A 13,383-nucleotide genomic window follows, 5' to 3' on the forward strand; every position below is an offset into this window, starting at 1 on the left:
GTGTCTGTCTGCACCGTCCGACGCCCGCAGACTCTCCCAACCTATCAGGGGGTGAGTGCCAATAAAAGCCAATTCCTCTGACAAATTAATGACAGAGACCAATTTATAGTTGCGAATCAGGGTGAATCCTCCGTCGCCATGTGTCGCCGGCAGGGCGCGAACAATGTGTCTGGTTTGATTTGGAACCGTTTTGGCGGATAAACATAAATAACGCCACCAGCGCAGATCGATCATCGTGCTCCGAAAGGGTGAGATGGAGAGCAGTATGGGAGACGCATTGGAAAGCAGAGAGCAGCAGCGCGTCAGTGGGAATGAAAATTAAAACAACATGGGCAAACCCATCGCCCCTTCAGCCAGCATTCCTTTAGCACCGAACCCCCCCGGACACCCCGAAGCGGAGAAACAATCGAACGGCGGAAAACATGAAACGTTGCAATTTCGTTGGTAGCTTATGGCAATAAAATGGCATCCGGAGTGGCAAAAAAAGCAGAACAGTGTAGCGCCTCGTGCTTTTCGCATTCTGTGCGGCAATTTGGCTAGACACTGTGCGCTGTGCCGAGCTGCTGTCCATTAAATCCGCACTATCTGCTGCTGGCTCGCTCTGTCCTTTTCCTCCTTCGCGTTTGAAGCAAGTCGAAAGAGTCGGGCTTAATTTATTCCTGTTTCAAGCTTTTAATCTCAAACAATCAGACCCACTCTCTCCTCCATTATGCAAATGTCAAGCGATGGTTCTAAAAGACAGACCACCCCTTCCGGGCTGGCTGGGCACCCCCTCACCCTTTAAAAGACCCGTGAAAGAGTCAAACGGGGCCGCCGTTTTTTAGTTGGTGTTTGTCCTCTGACCAGCGATGACTACGGCGACAAGGACGAGTCTCGTTATTAGTCGCCCGTTTGGGAGGGGATTTTTTTCCTCCCCGAGATCAAAAGCCGACCAAGTGGGAAAGTGCTGCGGAGGACAAATATGCCAATGAGCAACCTCGGATAATAATACTCGGCGAAATGGAAAGTTTGAGATAAAACGGAATAAGCAGCAGCTTCCAGGAGGTTAAGCGTGCAAGGGTCACAGTAAAGTCGTGGCATCAAAAGCACTCAACTAGAAAGCAGTTGCCATCGTTGGTGTGTTACTTCTTCGGGAATGATTATTCTGCTTTATGCCATTATCAAACGATCTACCATGGTGTTTGGTTCTGCAGCTTTCAATCAAAATGTACGCTTAGAAATTGAGGAAAAATTGCCGACAATTTGAATGCTTTTCTTTCAAAATCTCCACTCATCAAAATACGACACCGAAGAACAAATAGAAGACTGCTGGGTGGGGAGAATTTATGATTAGCGATCAAATAACCGTTTATCGTGCGCCCGTGACACCCATAAATCTAAGGAGATTAATATTTGAAACTGAAATTTGAAATCTTTCGCCTTGAAGCTGCCATCAAGCCCGCTTAAGCGCTGTGGATAGACGGGAGGAGAGCAGCTGGTCATTTACCGTAATAGGCATGCTTTTGTTAAAGTGTAAACGATAATGAATCCCGAACAGTCGGAGGAAATGCGGAACCTCTTCTTCGTGCCAAATACGAACGTTCAACATGCACAACATAATCATTCGCGTAAATCGCTTTAGCATCGATCATCGATCGCGCGGGGTCGCCTCTGTCTTGGAGGGAAGTTTGATGGATTTGTGTTAAAAAGACAACCACCACACTTTCAAAGTTATCGTACGCTTTCCTTATCATCATATCGCTTGTGCTCCTCTAGAAGAGGGGTTCATCTGGTATCATAATTCTTACTTTTTACTCACATATCGTTCGGCTTTGTAGCAACAAAGTGTAATCAAACACATTTCATCCTTCAAAATTAAAAAAAAAAAGACAAGCATTTTCATACACAAAACCTCATACATATCGTGCTTCTTCTGAACTTATCTGTGTTCATTTTTACATTTCATCGCATTTCGTGCTTAACTTTTAGTCGCGTTTCGCGCTTCACTATGGTGGCAATGAAGTACTTTACGTTTTTGTCCGAGAGCTCGTACTTAGAAATATGCGCTATGAGGGAGAAGAAAAAAATGCTCACTAAACAAACGAAGCTGGTAAACATCCAAATCCATCGGTGCCCGGATGGATTGTCCGGCGCTTCAACAACAAAGAGATAATTAAATATACTGCCAAAGGATTGCTAGGAACGAAACGGCAGAATGTGCCCGCCCGAATGGTGAAAGGTGAAAGCGTGTAGTGTAGCCAAATAGTCGTGAAAGTAGCCAATTTTTCACCCAACCTTACCATTGCTGTACATTTCCAACCATCATGAGAAACACAATGTTTTCACCTTGGTCATCTACGGCAGACGTGTTGTTCATCTCTACTAAAACTCATCGGCAAACCAGAAATTAATGATATTCTCGAACACGCGTGCGTACTGTGTTAGGTAAAGGATAGAAGAAACTGATGCGACGGATAAAATAATATAAATCTTTTTAGGTTTATATTGAAGTAAATTGATAAATTTAAAGATGATACAGTTGTTGGTGTAAATTAAACCACAAAAGTCCGTCGAAAAAAGGGAAAGGGAACACATCTACAGCAAAGTGTAACGACAGACCAGGCGGCTCCATCCTCTCCGTATCATACGACAGTTGAAATTGAAACCAATTCGCGCCGCATAAACCACTTTTTGTATCATCCAGTGTAACGATAAAGAGGTTGAGCGTATGTGTGTGTGCTCGATCGAGCACAAGCTCCCTCATTAAACGCAGCAGCCTAAAGAGGCAGAGAGATAAACATGTGATCATTTCGAAACATTACGAACAAAACACACACACACGCGCTGCTCTCTGGCGCTGGCAGCAGTTTAAAAGTACACACAGTAAAAAGGTAGTTAAACAAAAAAAGGAAAAATCCCGCAGCTTCGTACATAGCGAAAAAGCAAACACATGATGCGACGCAAAACGTTAGAATTTAATTAGGAACCAACCAAACGAAGGCTAGGAAGAGACTAACAAATTGTGAACTTTTTAAAACGAAATTAGGCAATGATGAAAATTAAAGCGCAAACCGATAAAAATTCCAAACGATAAAAGAAGATTCCGAAAAAAGGAATCGTTATTCGCGGATGCCTATTAACGGAATCCTTCAAACAAACGCACTCACAGTCACAGACAATGTAGTACGTTGAAATCGCATAAAATGGCCACAAGTTGCGGGCAGAATGGGTGGGTTAGATGACTGCAAAAGTAAAAGAATTAAAAAACACAGACACACACACAATTAACTCTAAATTCAAATCTAGATAGGTGTAAAACGCGAAGCAAACGTCTAAAGGCGCAAAATATTTCTACTTTTAAGACTTAAGCTCCTACACTGGTTCGCAAAAGTGGAGGAATGTAATGGTTTTCTTTGTAATGCGCTACTTCATACGCCGATGATGTGCGGAAGTCGCGCATAAAGCATGAAGGAGCCTGTTTTTTTGGGGTGAGAGTGGCTCAAAATGGACAAAAGGAGCAGTACAGTACGAGGGTGGCTTCCCCATCCATGGTGTCCATGGTGCGAATGTAATGATTTAAAACACGCAAACACAAACACAAAGCAAAACACATAAAACTATAAAATTAGAACAACAAGCGCAGCACAGACGGTGCTGCGTTTCTCGGTGCGCAGAAGAGAGTTTGAACGCAAAAGATACGGCAAACGTAACGAAGAAGAAACAAAAATGTGTGTAGATGGTTCGATGGATAGCGAAACAAACGAAACAAAAAAAAAACAATACAAAACAGAACGAAACAACAACTATTAAAAGAAAAAGGAAAATAAATTATTGCGAAACAATAATTCGCAAATGATACAAAATTAACGCGAAAGCGAACACAAGCGAACACAATGAATGAATGACGAGAGAACACACTGCTAGCAGGAAGGAGCGCAACCACACGGAGAACAACAGGCCAACAGGGGCTCCGTCGTGCGGGGGATATTTTTTCGCTTTTTCACAGGCCTGAGATTAGGAAATGGCGTTATCTCGAGTAGGACGATAAGCGCCAGAACAGAAGGAGATGATGCCGCCACACACACACACTCTGGGGCACGCCAAAAACGCTGCGGACGAATTCAATCTGCAAACAAAAGGTTACGTTCTTCATACCCGTTTACTATCTACTCTCTTATGTCGTTATTCTATGCTACTATGTATGGGAATGTAGTGTGTAGAAGCTTGTTTTGTTATTATACTATTATCTTATCTGGTACGATTAAGATTTTGTTTCCTCCCAACATCCATTTACCATCTGTACCTTTCGTTGTGTTGTACCTGTTTTGTGTATGTATAACCGGAATGCAACTGCGTTACATAGCTTTAACACACATCACACACACACAAACATCGGACTAAACAGCAAAAGCAAACAAAAATGTTATAAATAATGGTTAAGAATCTTTAAAACGTGGAAAAGAACACGAAGATAAAAAAGATACACACATCAACAAAAACTGAACATAAACGCACAAACAAATACATTCACTACTCACTATGTTAAACCAAATTGATAGAGTATGAGTTTTACTATGTTCTGGTTTGTTTGAGTTTGTTAAGATTTGTTTCATTTTTCTTGTTTCTCCCTCTTTTTGTTACTCTACTTTATTTATTGATTGAACCTTACTTGTCTTCTGAGTTTCATTAACATTTAAGTTAAGATGTATTTTATCGTTATCGTTTAAGCGAGTTTGTGGGATAGATTATTTAATCATTTAACATATTACTTAGTTCTGTTTACATTTCCTTACATTCCTAAGCATGTGTTTAATTTATATTTAACATTTAGTTATCCATTTTTATCAATTTTAACTTTGCTATTTTGTGAGACATACCGTAAGACATACTAAACATTGCTGCATGCTTCTGTAATTTAGCGTTTTAGCTTGTTTCAAACTATTAAGGTTTAGTTTTCTAACGGTGGTTTGCATTACTCTCACGCCTATAGTTTTGTAAAATATATTCCTCCCACACTCTTTAGAACGATTATAGTTTCTGCATGTACAGCTACCCTTTAGCTAATACTCTGGGGGTTCATCATTACCTTCAAAACACGACACAACCCTGTTGCCCAGTTGCTAACGCGCTTCTCTCTCTCTCGTTTCCCATCTCTCTCCTTCCCTACAGAATGCAAATCAACCGCGTACCACTACAAAGGCCGCTGCTATATTCAATGTCCCCCGGGGACGTACCCGTCGGCACCGCTTGCATCGGAAGCGAACGGCACAGCAGCATCCCACCGAGCGGACATCGATGAAATAGCGATCAACGGTCAGCGGCCACTGTCACCGTCATCGTTGCGGCGTCGTCGTCGTCGTCGCCAAGAGCAACATGTGGTCGCGGCGGCGTTGATGAACGGTGCTTCTTCTGCTGAAGCATCCCAACGGTCAGTGGCACACACCACCAACCCAGTGGGCTCGCCCCAGTGTCTCCAGTGCCATACGACCTGCCTGAAGTGTACCGGACCGCAAGCGACCGACTGTCTCGAATGTCAGGCCGCCTTCCGCTTCCAACCAATTGCATCCGGTGGCGAAAGTCGCATTTGTGTGTCAATCAACGACAAGCACCCGGGCCAACCGTTGCCGGTGGCTGGCCCGAACAATGGCAGCGCAGGTCGAGTGAAAGCACCCGACCCGAACAATATCGAGCACCCGCCACCAGGCACCGCATCGTCCTCCGGGTTGGCCCCCATCTACCGCTACCTTCCGCCGGTGGTGTTTCTCGCCGGGGTGCTTTTGGTCGCGTTCGTGGCAATTTACGTGCTGTGGGTGCACTGCTTCCACGGTTCGCCCGGCATTGGCGAGATGTCCGGGCCGGGGCACCTGGCATTCGTCGGTGACGGGGGCGACGGTGGCACGGGCAGTGGACTGACCAGCATTCGGTACGACCGGGTGCACACCAATGAGCAGGAGGAGGAGGACGAGGAGGAGTACGAGATGTACGGGGACGATGAAAGTGCAAGCAGCGGGGACGATGAGGGCGATCTGTTGCCCGTTTCCACCACACAAACAGTCGCCCCAACGGCCAACAAGCGATAAAGAGGAGTGTGCGCCACACACACACACACACACACACACACACACACACACACACACACACACACATTCTGGAAGTAATAACAATAGTCATGTATGTAGTGCAAATGTCACTAACAAGTGTTAAACTAGTGAATCTGTGAAGTTGTGGTGGGCAGCTCAGGAAATCAGGAGAGTGTATTTCCTTTTTATTTTCCTTTTGTTTTATTTTAAAGAAGACGTGACGGAAGCAATAAAAGTGATCCAACTATCTTATGAATAGGACACGTGCCTGAAGCTCTAGAGGGAATGAAAAGAAGTTGAGAAAAGAAAACGCGCGTGTTGTTTGCCACAGCCAAGTATTCGAAGTTGGTAAAGGCTCGAAGTATTCGTTAGTGTCGCTAGAATTACACTATTTTAGGAAGCAAATACATACTATTTTAGGAAGCATTAGGAAACAAAGGCTTAATTTACATGAATGGTAGAGGTAAGTGGACAGTTTAATTTCTATTTGTGCTATAGATTTGATGCGTTTGACATGGATTTGATTTGAATTGCTCCACTCTTTGATACTACGAGTATCATTTGCTATTTTTTGCCCCAACACCACGCACAACATTCATGCTCATATTCAAAAGAAAAGAAAATACGCAATAACGCTTTATTCAGCCGATTTGGCGACTACATCATAGCGTGTTTTCAATGTTGTTGACAAATTTCATTGCAAACTGAACCTTTCATGGTTCATGGAATGAGCGTCTGGGAACCGTCTGGGAACCGCAATTAAAAATAAAAATGAAACATAAACAAACAAAACGCTTGATTTGTTTATCTCTTGATCTGTTAGCTTTTAGTTGTGGTCTAGTGTGTTTCAAAGCCGTCTTTAGGACAATTCATGCGCTATTTACAGCTATTATAAGCAATAAAGCGGCATGGTTTATGAAGTTATGAGACACTGTCTGGGAAGCAGAGCAACAGAATGTGAAGTTGCCAATTAGGCAAAAACTAAAGTGAGATAATGGTATTGAATTTGGCTGGTATGCAAGATTGCAGTGAAGTTTGGCGGGATGTGTTTGTCTGTTTGTCTGCTTTCTGAGCCCACTGCCAGACACCGAAAAATCACCGTAACGAACAGGGTTTTCCAGGAGTTCTCATAGTTGTGGTACACTTCCTTGACTCTTTCTTACGGGAAGTGCACTTCATATGATGGAAATTGGACCCTTTTTGGACAGACTGCTTGGAAATTCCTATTCGATTTGTCCAACAAGGGTGCTATAGAGACCTACATTGAGTTCATTACCCGTAAGTAAGAGTCAATAAAGTGTCCCACAGCTATGAGCACTCCTGGAAAACCCTGTAACACATTGTAATGCTTCTTTTTCGGTCTACCGATTTCGCTCTACTCCACGTGCCAGCCAACAATTTAACACGTATATCAATACAGTTCGAGTATTTTTTGTTTAAAATAACAAGCGTTATTTTAATATTTCGGTGGATTTTTCGGTATGTCTGGCAGCGGTCTCAAATTATTTCGTTACGGTATATTTTTTATGTGTCTGGCAGCAGCCTGATAATAATATATTTGCTTTTCGGTTTGTTTTGAGTAAAAATGTGCATTTTCTTTTCTTCTTCTGGATATGTTTTCCGCACATACACTAAGTAATGCGTCTTAAAGCCGCAACTGCAGTTGATGAGCAACGTAAATGGTGCATTACTTTGTTTGAACCTGCTTTCACATTAAACAAATATTCCATTGCTTTTGGATTGCATTGCCATTCCGTTCAGAACCATCACCAAAGGCAGGGGTTCGTTTGTTCGACCTGTCATCAATAAAACAACATCTTTTCGCTTATTCGTGGTGATTGGGAATCGGGAACTATAACGCGTGCTTCTTGTATTATCTCTCGTGTTGTCTCATGCGTACCAGACTAGTGATTCAATAATGTCATCTCCAGTAAAATTAGTAATGAAACAGTTGGAACCTACGTCTGATAATAAGAAGTCTATAAAGCGTGTTAACAGTGTACAGAAACAGGAGCTGGTACGATTGCTGAAAGCCAACTTTCGCTTTATCGAGCGCAAACATGCCGTGGTTAGGGGTGAACTGAGCCGTGCAGAAGTGTGGAGAATGATCACCAACCGCCTAAACAGCTTGGGACCACCGATGCTTTCTACTGAAGTGTGGCAGAAAGTGAGTATCTTTGAGTTTTCGTGTTATTTTGCCCTTAAATCAAGTGTATGTGACGTTTATGTTCCGTTAATTTACAGCGATGGAACGATATGCGATCCACTACCAGGCAAAAGATGCACTTAAAACAGAACTTTATAGGGAAAAATGGTGAAGAGTGTCCTTACAGACTGACCTCGCTAGAGCGACAAATCTGAAGCACGTTGTGTGCTAATCCGGCCAAGCCGATTCAATTACTCTCAAACGATTCTGCCAGCAAATCTGTTACATTTGACGGATGTTGCGGGTCATCGAACATTTGCTCCAATCCGTCTAAAAACGAGTATGACATGCAGAACTCTGTTACAATCCTCAAGAATTGTTCAACCCATTCTCAGCTGAATAATGAATCAAACAAGTTAATTTCTATCGAAAGTCGGAAAAAATACAAAAGTCCACGGATAACAGAGGTATAGTCTTCAAAGCTTTGCTTATTTTTGGAAGCTTGGTTAGAAATAAACTATTCCGAGGAATTCCGTTTGTTTTCTAATAAAATATGTTTTGCGCCTTTCCAGATACCAGACTCTTCTGCAGATTGTAGATCATCGTTGGAAGACCTTCACAAATTGTTACGCCAAGTACAAGATCAGCAGGAACAAATATCTTTCTTGATACATCACTTTTAAAGCAAGGAGTAACATCAACATTAACGATTATGAGACTAAATAAAGCACTGAGTTACCCAATAATACTGCCACTTTAGTTGACAACGAACATTTATTAGCTTCCTTGACTCCAGAATAAACTCCAACATATTCGCCAGAAGTCAACCATACCCATTTAGCTATATATACAGTGAAACCCCTCATAACGAGTACCCCTTATAACGAATTTCTCGCATAACGACCAAATCTAAATGCTCTACGAATACCCCTCTTAACGAGTATAATCTCGCATAACGAACAATTTCCTTTTTGTACCCGATAAGAAATCGTGATCATTTCGAGAATTGCAATACTAAGAATCGTTAAATATCGAGCTATTTCCAAAAGTGGTAGGTATAAGTGTGGAGGATATGTGTAAGAGAGGTTAACACATTAACGCCCACTACCAGTCCAAAACTGACGAAGTCATACAAAAATCGAAAAAGGCTGGGACAGACCGTGGGCGCGTTCACTCCACGTCCAGATAACTCTTTTCAAATCAGATAGCGGAGATAAGAGTTTTGCTGCGCTTATCGACAGGTGCAGTAAGTGAGGTAGTGTCTAATGATTAGTCCGTCATTCCATATTACTTTAAATCAAGTTGAAAGAGTACAATGGATTGAAATGTTTGCCGGCCGGATTGAATTTTGCGACGGGCCATATGAACTGAACTTTCCTAGCTAATCTGTTTAGCTGTCATTTGCAGTGCATATTTCGCATGGGTTTGATTTGAGTTGCTCCACTCCTTGATACTACGAGTATCATTCGCTATTTTTTGCCCCGATATGGCCACGCGTGGCATACGTGCTTACATGCAGCAAAAACACGCACAATGTCGCTTCATTTAGCCGATTTCATGCTGTATCATGGTGGGTTTTCAATTTTTGCACAGATTTGTCCGAAACACCTAATGTGAAAAAAAAATCCATGCAACACTGAACCTGTCACGGCTCATGGAATGAGCGGTTCGGAGAACCTTTATTCAATTAAAAATAAACCACAATGCGCTTGGGGTTCACTTTGGACCTCTTGATCTGTAAGCTTTTAGTTTTGTTTTGTTTTAGTGTGTTTCAAAGCAGTAAAGCCGCCTTTTATAGCTATTATCTGCCATAGAGCGAGATGATTAATGGAATCGGGAGATACTTTTTGGAAATCAGAGCAAAAGAATGCTAACATGCCAGTTAGCCGAAAATAAAAGTGAGATAATGGTATTGCATTTACTTTGTATGCAGTGTAGTACGAGATTTGTTTGTCTTTTTTGCTCTGAAAGCCGGTTTGTATTGAGTGAAAAAAGGGCATTTTCTTTTATTCTTTTACAAATGTTTTCCGCACAAAAACCAAACCATGCGTATTGAGACTTGAACTGCAGCTGATGGCAGCACGTCGAAGTAAGATGAACATATCCATCGATCGTGTGTAGAAGATTGGTGTGTTAAATTTTTAAACCTACTTTCACCATGAACAAAAATCCATTGCCCTCTTGCCTTGATTAACCATTCCGTTCAGAATCTTTGCCAAAGGCAGAAGAGGAGGATCGTTTCTACGCGCTGCCATCCATACGGTTGCACAACAACCCTTCGCTTAGTCGACGTAGGTGGAAATTGGGAATTGTATTGTCTCTCGTGTGCTCAGGCTTATCAGATTAGTGGTTTAACAATGTCATCTCCGGTGAACTTAGTAATGAAACAGTTGGCACCTACGTCTGATAACGAGAGGTCTAGGCAGCGTGTTAACAGTGTACAGAAACAGGAGCTGGTACGATTGATGAAAGCAAACTTTCTCTTTATCGAGCGCAAACATGCCGTGGTTAGGGGTGAGCTGAGCCGTGCAGAAGTGTGGAGAATGATCACCGCCCGCTTGAACAGCTTGGGACCACCGATGCATTCGACTGAAGTGTGGCAGAAAGTGAGTATCTTTGGATCTTCGTGTTATTGTGCCCTTAAATCAATCTGTTTATGATGTTTCTGTTCCCTTAATTTGCAGCGATGGAACGATATGCGATCCACTACCAAGCAAAAGATGCACAAGATACAGAGCTTTGTTGGGGAAAATGGCGAAGAATTGTGTCCTTACAGACTGACCTCGCTAGAGCGGCAAATCTGGAGCACGTTGTGTGCTAATCCGGCCAAGCCGATTCAATTACTCTCAAACGATTCTGCTAGCAAATCTGTTACATTTGACGGAAGTTGCCGGTCATCGAACATTTGCTCCAATCCATCTAAAAACGAGTATGACAAACAGAACTCTGCTACAAGCCTCCAGATTTCCTCAGCCCACTCTCAGCTGAATAATTCAATGTTAAACAAGTTGACTTTTATCGAAGATGGGAAAAAATCCAACATTCTACGCACTGCACAGGTATAATCTACAAAGCTATGCTTCTTCTTCGAAACTTTTTTGAAAATAAGCTGTTTGAGAATTCCTGATTTATTTCTAATAAGTCACGTTTTATGCTTTTCCAGATACTCGACTCTTCCGCAGAGTGTAGATCATCGTTGGAAGATCTTTACAAATTGTTACGCCAAGTACAAGATCAACAAGAACAGATATCTTACTTGGTGCATCACTTTTAATGAGTAACACCAACAATAACAATAATACTCAAATAAAGTACTGACACTTTAGTCCATTTCCAGTCCAACGCCGAACATTTATTACTTTCCGCGACTCCAGAACAAACTCCAAGATATTCGCCAGAAGTCAGCCTCATACTCATTCAGCTTATTTATAGTCTGTTTTGAACTTTATGATGTTTGAAGCTATATGTCACCACTAACAGCATTATAAACCATGTTACTGTCACTGCAGACACAGTAGCACACAGGGGAATCCTTATAAAAACGTGATCCGTTCATCTCTAGAGGCTACTTGGCTAAACTTAACCTAAAAAAATGCCTGATTACGTCGTCTACTTGATACTATCCTTCTGACAAGATTTTTGACGCAGCATGGCTAAAATCTGTTCGTTCCTTACAATGATCGACTCCAGCACACGTTTGCATCTCATGTACACTTGCTGATGAATGCATCCGGAAATGGGTAAACGCTAAAAGAATTGGAATAACATTAAATAGATTGAATTCGACCATTAGCCCTCTTGGGACGAACCTGTTCTCCGTGGTCCAACTCCTGCTTAGCACTCGCCTCGGACGAGCTCGCTATTTCTCCCGGCCAAATGTCGATGTTGTTCGAGCAGATGTACTCACTGATGTAGCTAAACGTGGTCAATGGTGTACTTTCCGATCCACCCGATTTGCACAGATCACGCAGGATCGCCTTTTCGTGATCGTCGTTCAGCAGCTGAATGTCCATTGAGGGTTTGCTGTAGCTAGTAGCGTTTGAGAAACTACTCGTAGGCCACTCATCCTCATGGAGCAGTTGGTACTGTTCTTGTGTGTCTTGTGTCGAATCCATTCGAGAACTTTGCACTGGCTTCAACGCACTCACTGACGACGATCCAACACCATACGAGGCGTAGTTCATCGCAGTACCAGAATCTTCGCCACTATGCCAGCTCATTGGTAGAACACAACCGTGAACCTCGTCCAATCGCTGCCCGAGTACGACTAACCGACGAAATTAAATCAATTTCAGTGTGTCAGCTCGTAGATTAAGTCCCCGAAGAACATTCGGTTCGTCCTACGTCACCGGTGTCATCCGCTCTTCCGATACGCATGACTTAAGTGATAACACAATACTCCGATAATGGACGAGCAGCAGCACAGCCAGTAGCAAGCACTCTTGTGACTTGGTTGTCCCCATTCACTGTTGCCTGATCCGGATGGCAATCAGTCCCGGATCGTTTCAATCCATCTAGCCAGGATGTCTCATTGGGTGATGTTTTCCCTTCTGCAAGCGCAGTTTTTTTTAGCCATCGCGCCCCTATGATAACGGCTATACTATCGAAGCCAGTGAACCGATCGATTCCCTGTCGCGTAAGCAGGCGTATCTATCAAACCACAACGGATCGTGAGTTTCATGCAGAGTCATCTTGCAGCAAACTGCATCAACAGCATTGCAGATTATTGCACAAGCTCTTGCAGAACGAAATGTACGCTTAATTAACTTGCTAATCGGATCGTTTGCTAGCTGTATGCGATGTAACGCCCTATAACTTTCGTTTAGTTCGTATGGCGCCAATTTGTCGTTGAGTGAAACTATTTATAGCCTTTAAAATCATTACTGTATAACAAACCACATTAAACTCGAGAGTAGGGTACTTACGGATGTGTCGCATGGTTTTTTTTTTAAAGAAATAAGCCTTCATCATTCGAACAGTTTTTCGGTCCAAATGGCAGATGTGTTTTAGTTATCTCCATCCCAAATTGGGCCTACTACGCTCCTTATATCTTTGTGGACGACTTCACAGAACTTTACCAGGTGTATCGTCGCGATCCATGTGAGCAACATGGCCAACACAGCGGTGCCTATGGTAACGAATGACCTTTTTTCATAATCCAATGTGAACTAGGATGGC

At 42.7% G+C, this 13,383-nt stretch overlaps 3 protein-coding genes across 7 annotated transcripts in view; 2 read left to right on the forward strand and 1 right to left on the reverse strand.

Annotated features, from left to right (window-relative positions):
- Positions 1-6,320, forward strand: part of LOC120896454 (furin-like protease 1, isoforms 1/1-X/2) — a 141,471-nt gene extending 135,151 nt beyond the window's left edge. For 4 of the 5 annotated variants that reach the window (XM_040300584.1, XM_040300583.1, XM_040300582.1 and 1 more), the window contains one exon: positions 5,149-6,320. In XM_040300584.1, the coding sequence (XP_040156518.1) occupies positions 5,149-6,059 (911 nt within the window). In that variant the 3' untranslated portion in view covers positions 6,060-6,320. The remainder of the gene's footprint in view (positions 1-5,148) is intronic. The other variant, XM_040300581.1, reaches the window with a different exon arrangement.
- Positions 6,321-10,358: 4,038 nt separating this feature from the next.
- LOC120894884 lies at positions 10,359-11,583 on the forward strand. The gene is made up of 3 exons (XM_040297739.1): positions 10,359-10,811; positions 10,890-11,264; positions 11,369-11,583. Exons 1-3 carry the CDS (start codon positions 10,563-10,565, stop codon positions 11,477-11,479), a joined length of 735 nt encoding a protein of 244 aa, XP_040153673.1. The 5' UTR covers positions 10,359-10,562; the 3' UTR covers positions 11,480-11,583.
- LOC120894885 lies at positions 11,509-12,756 on the reverse strand. The gene is made up of 2 exons (XM_040297741.1): positions 12,015-12,756; positions 11,509-11,952 (listed from the first exon to the last, which is right to left on the reverse strand). The coding sequence occupies exons 1-2, from the start codon at positions 12,423-12,425 to the stop codon at positions 11,815-11,817; spliced, it is 549 nt and encodes a 182-aa protein (XP_040153675.1). The 5' UTR covers positions 12,426-12,756; the 3' UTR covers positions 11,509-11,814.
- Positions 12,757-13,383: the final 627 nt, after the last annotated feature.

The sequence above is a fragment of the Anopheles arabiensis genome, chromosome 2, assembly GCF_016920715.1.
Source record: "Anopheles arabiensis isolate DONGOLA chromosome 2, AaraD3, whole genome shotgun sequence".
Classification (NCBI taxonomy): domain Eukaryota; kingdom Metazoa; phylum Arthropoda; class Insecta; order Diptera; family Culicidae; genus Anopheles; species Anopheles arabiensis.

What these genes read in the sequence shown, in the direction of transcription:
- LOC120894885 (XM_040297741.1), bottom strand. Translation starts at nt 12,425, where the DNA reads ATGAGCTGGCATAGTGGCGAAGATTCTGGTACTGCGATGAACTACGCC. An exon ending in AGTTGGACCACGGAGAACAG is followed by an intron (nt 11,953 to 12,014) that starts GTTCGTCCCAAG and finishes CAATTCTTTTAG; the next exon opens with CGTTTACCCATTTCCGGATG.
- LOC120894884 (XM_040297739.1), top strand. Translation starts at nt 10,563, where the DNA reads ATGTCATCTCCGGTGAACTTAGTAATGAAACAGTTGGCACCTACGTCT. An exon ending in CGACTGAAGTGTGGCAGAAA is followed by an intron (nt 10,812 to 10,889) that starts GTGAGTATCTTT and finishes CTTAATTTGCAG; the next exon opens with CGATGGAACGATATGCGATC. An exon ending in ACATTCTACGCACTGCACAG is followed by an intron (nt 11,265 to 11,368) that starts GTATAATCTACA and finishes ATGCTTTTCCAG; the next exon opens with ATACTCGACTCTTCCGCAGA.